The following is a 5,542-nucleotide window of genomic DNA, read 5'->3' on the forward strand; positions in this document are numbered from 1 at the left end:
CTGAGAGAAACGTTAACTCGCCGGAAAAAAATGCTAAGCGGCATTTCTTCCGGGTCTTTACTTTATGAGTTCAAATTCGGTGTTCATAAAATAAATACCAATTGAGCACTGGGGTCGATGTAATCGATTAGTCTCTCCCCTCGATAATTTCAGGTCGTGTGTCTCTTGTAGAAAGAATTATTTCCTGTGAATGAAGCAGCTTGAAAAGCTCGCTTTACAACCAAGTGGTTTCGCCCACTACGCGGCACCTTGGGCAAGTGTCACCCACTATAGCCTCAAACCGGCACAATGCTTTGTGAGTGAATTTGGGGATGGAAACTGTGTGGATGCCCGTCGTATCTATCTATCTATCTATCTATCTATCTATCTATCTATCTATCTATCTATCTGTCTGTCTGTCTGTCTGTCTGTCTTGTTCGACTAAACCCTTGAAGGTGGTGTCCCAACATGGCCGCAGTTCAGCGACTGAAACAAGTAAAAGGGTAAAAGAATGAAATGTTTATTATAAAAGCGCATATAATCTTGATCTTTTTTCCCCCCTCAATCTCTTACTTCCCGTCTAATCGTTTATCTTTTCAACCTTCTTCGCTTACCTCATATCCTTCTCTACTCGGCTTTATCATGCTTTGTAAATATTCATTGAGGTCAAAATATAAGTAATCGACTTCCAGTAGTTTTCACATTTGCCCTTCGACAACAAAATGGAGCTTATTGGCCTAAATTCTATGTCTATCGTTATCTGTGTCTGTCTGTGTCTCTTGTTCTTTGTTTCATTCAATGTCTGTTTGTCAACTTGTCCTTTTGTCTCTCTCTGTCTTTCTCTCCCATCTCTGACCTAGTAATCTCTCTTATAACTGTACGCGCTCTGACACGCACGCAACGCGTACACGTAGACGTTCATATACACACTTGTGCATGTCATTTATTAACTGCGAAGTTGCGTAAGTGACCCAAATTACAGGTGCCGGTTGAAGGCATTGGCAAAGCGGTAAGTAACTTCGTGTGTTTCGTGCTAGGAAGTAGGTGGGGGATGAGGGGGGCTCCCTTCCCATGCTCGGTGCACTGTGTATGCATTTGGAGTCTTCCAAGAAAAAACAAGGGGAAAAAATATGAAAATAATAAAATAAAATGAAATGCAATATAATAAAACATTTTATTCTGACATTTAATAAATTGCAACATACGCATTGTTTCTACTTTTGCAGTGTTTTCTGCTTGTCATGTATATATACATATATATGGGAGAATTTACGAAAAAAAAACAACAGACGAGGACAGGTGGTGTAAACAACAAAAGGATGTATTAGTTTAACGCTCTGGAATACAGAAAGTCTTTAACGTTTCGAGCTACGCTCTTCAACAGAAAGAATACGGAGAAAACAAGGAGAAAAACACGGAGAAAAAAACGCGGAGAAAAAAAAAATATATATATATATATGATAAAACTGTTGGCTCGAGGAGTAGATATTAACACCGCTAATGTGGATGGGTTTACAGCTCTACACCAGGCATGTATTGATGACAAAATTGACATGGTGAAGTTTCTTGTTGAAAATTGGTGCTGATGTTGATGTCTGTGATAATGAAGGCTGGACACCTCTCCATGCTACAACTTCTTGTGCCTTTACTGACATAACACAATATCTTAGCACCAGGGCCAATATAGCTGCTGTTAACAATGATGGCAATCTTCCTCTTGATATATGTGAAGAAACCAAAATGGAAAAGTTGCTTCTGGAAGAAATGAATCGCCCAGGCGTGGATGCCAAAGCAGCACAACGAGAAGAAGAAATGATGCTTTCTGATGCTAACCAATGGTTAAATTTCAATTGTATGACAGAGCGGCCTCATGCAAAAACAGGTGTTGTTGCTCTTCATGTAGCAGCAGCAAAGGGCTATATCAAAGTTATGCATTTATTAATCCAAACAAAAGCTAATGTGGATATCAAAGACTCAGATGGTTGGACTCCTCTTAATGCAGCAACTCACTGGGGCCAGGGAAAAAGCTTGCAAAATATTAGCTGACAATTTCTGTGATATGGACTCAGAATACAACGCAGAGCAAACTGCCTTTGATGTTGCTGATACTGAACTTCTTTCTTTACTTGAAGAACTCAAAAAGAAACAAGCTACGATTAGAGATGAAACACCCGTACACAAAGACATTATTGTTGCTTAAGGAGTTCATCCGAAACGAAGGACATCTGTTACACGAATGCGTGTAGATCAAAAGCACAGTGTTGTCCTACAAACATTAGAACAAGAAAAGACACACCGTAAGAACTACAGAAAAGGTGAGGAAGCCCAAAAGTTCAAGTTCAAAAGTTCAACAAATGGTGACTCCAGTTCCGAGTCAGAGACAGAACGTCAAAATGAAATTAACAAGAACACATCCATCCCCCTCACGAATAAGCCAGACTCCCAGCAAACGCCAAGCAGTGTCTCATCAGGAAATGTCTCTGCTGAGTTCACAGTAACTGTGCTTCCAGAACTGCCAACAGATGACAGATTATCTAGCCGCTCGTCCAGCTAGAGCTGGTTTTCTAGTCCCTATAGCTCCTTTACTAGATATTATGTGCATTACGATCATAGACTTGAAGAAAAACGTGCTGAAAAACAGAACTCCACTGTAGTCACAACCCAAGGTCTGAGAGTTTCGTGTGTTGATACTTAAACTAAGGAACGTCATGGCCTAGTCATTAGGATGTTGTAGTCACGATCATAGGGCAGTGAGTTTAATTCTTGGACCTGGTAGCGTGTTTTGATTTTGTGTATGGTGCTTCGAGCTAAATTTGAGTATCAGCTACATGCTGGTGCATGCAGCCGTCTCTTCCTTCCGCTGTTACATACTCAGTATTCCACTGAGTCTAGATTGGGGAGGGCAGAGAGAGAGAGAGAGTGTGTGTGTGTGTGTGTGTGTGTGTATACGTCTGCTCGCAACTACACAGGCACCTAAAATAGTTAGCGAAAGCGTGGGACATTTCATCAAGTCATACTCGCTCATTATTGATGGCTATGGATTTTAAGGGTGTTAGGATTTAGCTTGCCCAAGATGCCATCTACACCTAGGCCTGCCATGCTTCATAATATATAAACCCTGCTTTATGTATTGTGCTCTTTTTGTCCAGTTTGTCTCACACACACACACACACACACACATAACACACATATGCATGCATGATGCATACATGTATACATATCTACATAATTTTCATATTCCTTTTGCCACTTCTCAGCCTTTATGTGTATGTGTCTGTACGTGTGTGTGTGTGTGTGTGTGTTTGTGTTCATGTTTCGCGTCCATTCTGAGGTAGTGATAACAATTGAAAGAAGGCCGCATTGTTACTGTTCTTATGATGACGAGGTCAAACTCACAAAAAAACCTAAACTCAGTCGTGAATTTTACCACAGTGACAATGCTTACAACCTTTAACTGTCCCAGTTTCTGCCTCTTCATCCACCTGCTAGTTCAGACCCCGAAGATTATAAAAACGACAAACCCCAAGAATTCCATAAAAAGGTAACTAACCCCAAAACAAACTCTAAGAATAACTTACACGGCTTATTAAAAAAAAAGTAATTAGAAATCTATCTACGGAAAACAAACTGGTGAGTTGTGAAAAAGTTTAGGTAGGGCCCCTAAGGGAAATTTGATATTGTGTAACAAGACTATTTTGTGGCTTCGGGAAGGGGGAATATCCATAAAATTTCAGTGGGAGCGAAGCCTGGCAAGCGGATAGTCACTGATCAGGGAGATAGTCACAGATCCCTCCTTGACTCACTGAAACCCAGAACGATGGATCAACTAAGTACCCCCCACACACCCACATACTCACACCTGGCGTTAGGATTTATACAGGGTGTTCCAGAATTAACTATATATTTTAATGAAATCGGGCAAATTAAAAAAAAAAAAAAACTGACAACATTTTGCTTGTTACTTAATTATAATACCAAAACAAATAGATTTATTGTAAATTTTCAACATGTGCCCCGTCTGTACCCCTGCAAATTTCCAATCTTTCTTTAGCGTTGCGAAACATTTTAAAGCATTTCGGGAGTTATCTCCTGCACTGCTAACTGAATGCGTTTTTTAAGTTCAGCTAAACTTATTGCTCCATCCTGGGGGTGAAGGTAGAGAAAATGGTTGCAGCCAAATTGAAAAAAAAAAAAAAAGCTGTCGTGGACAGATGTGCGGGATCCAACAGAATTGAAAATAAAATTATAAATCATAAAATTATTTTAAAAAATTAAAATTATCCATTTTAAAAAGCAAATTTAAGTATTTATACACTTTAAACACATTTTAAATATGATAAACATGAATAAAAGCGATTAAAAAAAAAATTGTTCGATCTCTCTAAAATAGATAGTTAATTCTGGGACTTCCAGTATTTTCACGATATATTTATTTCAAAATATTTTTTTTTTAATCGGGGTAGAAGTACTATAGGCTCCGAAGCAATTGTTCATAAATATTCTCTGTCACACAAGCTTTCGAAGAGATTCTCACATCAACAGGGAAGATAATGACTGTACATGGCCTTTTATTTTTGCTTCTGGCCTAAATAACTAAATCAGTTCTGTTATGCTTACAATTGGTAAAAATTGATGGGAATCTTCTACCAATATTCTTTGTATTGATATGAATGTATGCATGCATTCCGGAGTAGAGGTGTTGTTTGTATTTATTCTAGGGCAGTCTTTTCTGCGGACGGCATTGTATATTGTTTTAGCAACAGTATCATGTCTTAGTGGGAAGTAGTGTCACAATGACATTTTTGGACTGCTGCTGACTACATGTGTTATGTTCTCCATAGTAGTGTGACGTATTCGATAGTAGCAATTGCATGTTGGTATTTTGTGCTGTCCCATTTGTTCACGAGTTATTTCGCAGCTGCCTTCCGCTCTTGTTTTGTAAAGATGTAACCTTCGAGATGTGACATGACGTAATAGTCAGGAGCTCATGACTTCATGTAAATATTGATTTCAAATTTTGGCACAATGCCAGCAAGTTCGGGAGAGGAAGTAAGTCAATTACTTCAACCCCAGTACTCAACTGGTATTTATTTTATCGCCCTCGAAAGGATGAAAGGCTAAGTCGATCTCGGCGAAACTTGAACTTAGAACGTAATGATGAACGAAATGCCGTTAAGCATTTCGCCCGACGCGGTAACAATTCTGCCAGCTCACTGCCTTACACTTCATATTAATAGTGATTTCAAATTTTGGCACAAGGCCAGCAAGTTTGGGGAAGGGAATGGGTCAATTATATCGACTCCAGTCCTCAACTTGTACTTATCTTATCAATCCCGAAAGAACGAAAGGCCAAGTCGACTTCCATTTTTCTGATATGAAGAGTGTTTCTCTTCCAGGTCTTTGTTGTGACATGCGAGCCCTACACTTCTGCGTTTGTACAGGGGGGGGGGGCGTTTCTTGAAACTTTTACTGCTGAACAGCAGGATGTTGTTCACTTCACTTTGATGTATTAATTTTTTGCTGCCGTTGTCTAGCAGGTGTTGTCTGGGCATTCAACGTTTAG

General features: G+C 39.4%; 2 protein-coding genes across 3 annotated transcripts in view; both read left to right on the plus strand.

Moving 5' to 3' along the window:
* LOC106869615 (uncharacterized) overlaps nt 1-5,542 on the plus strand; it is a 35,770-nt gene that overhangs the window by 27,888 nt on the left and 2,340 nt on the right. The window lies entirely within an intron of this gene.
* On the plus strand, nt 104-2,134 carry LOC106869606 (protein phosphatase 1 regulatory subunit 12A-like). Its single transcript, XM_052974484.1, is given in 2 exon segments — nt 104-1,556; nt 1,558-2,134. Coding segments are annotated over 2 exon segments (588 nt in total). The 5' UTR covers nt 104-1,436; the 3' UTR covers nt 2,026-2,134.

This window comes from Octopus bimaculoides, chromosome 18 (assembly GCF_001194135.2).
Source record: "Octopus bimaculoides isolate UCB-OBI-ISO-001 chromosome 18, ASM119413v2, whole genome shotgun sequence".
Lineage (NCBI taxonomy): Eukaryota > Metazoa > Mollusca > Cephalopoda > Octopoda > Octopodidae > Octopus > Octopus bimaculoides.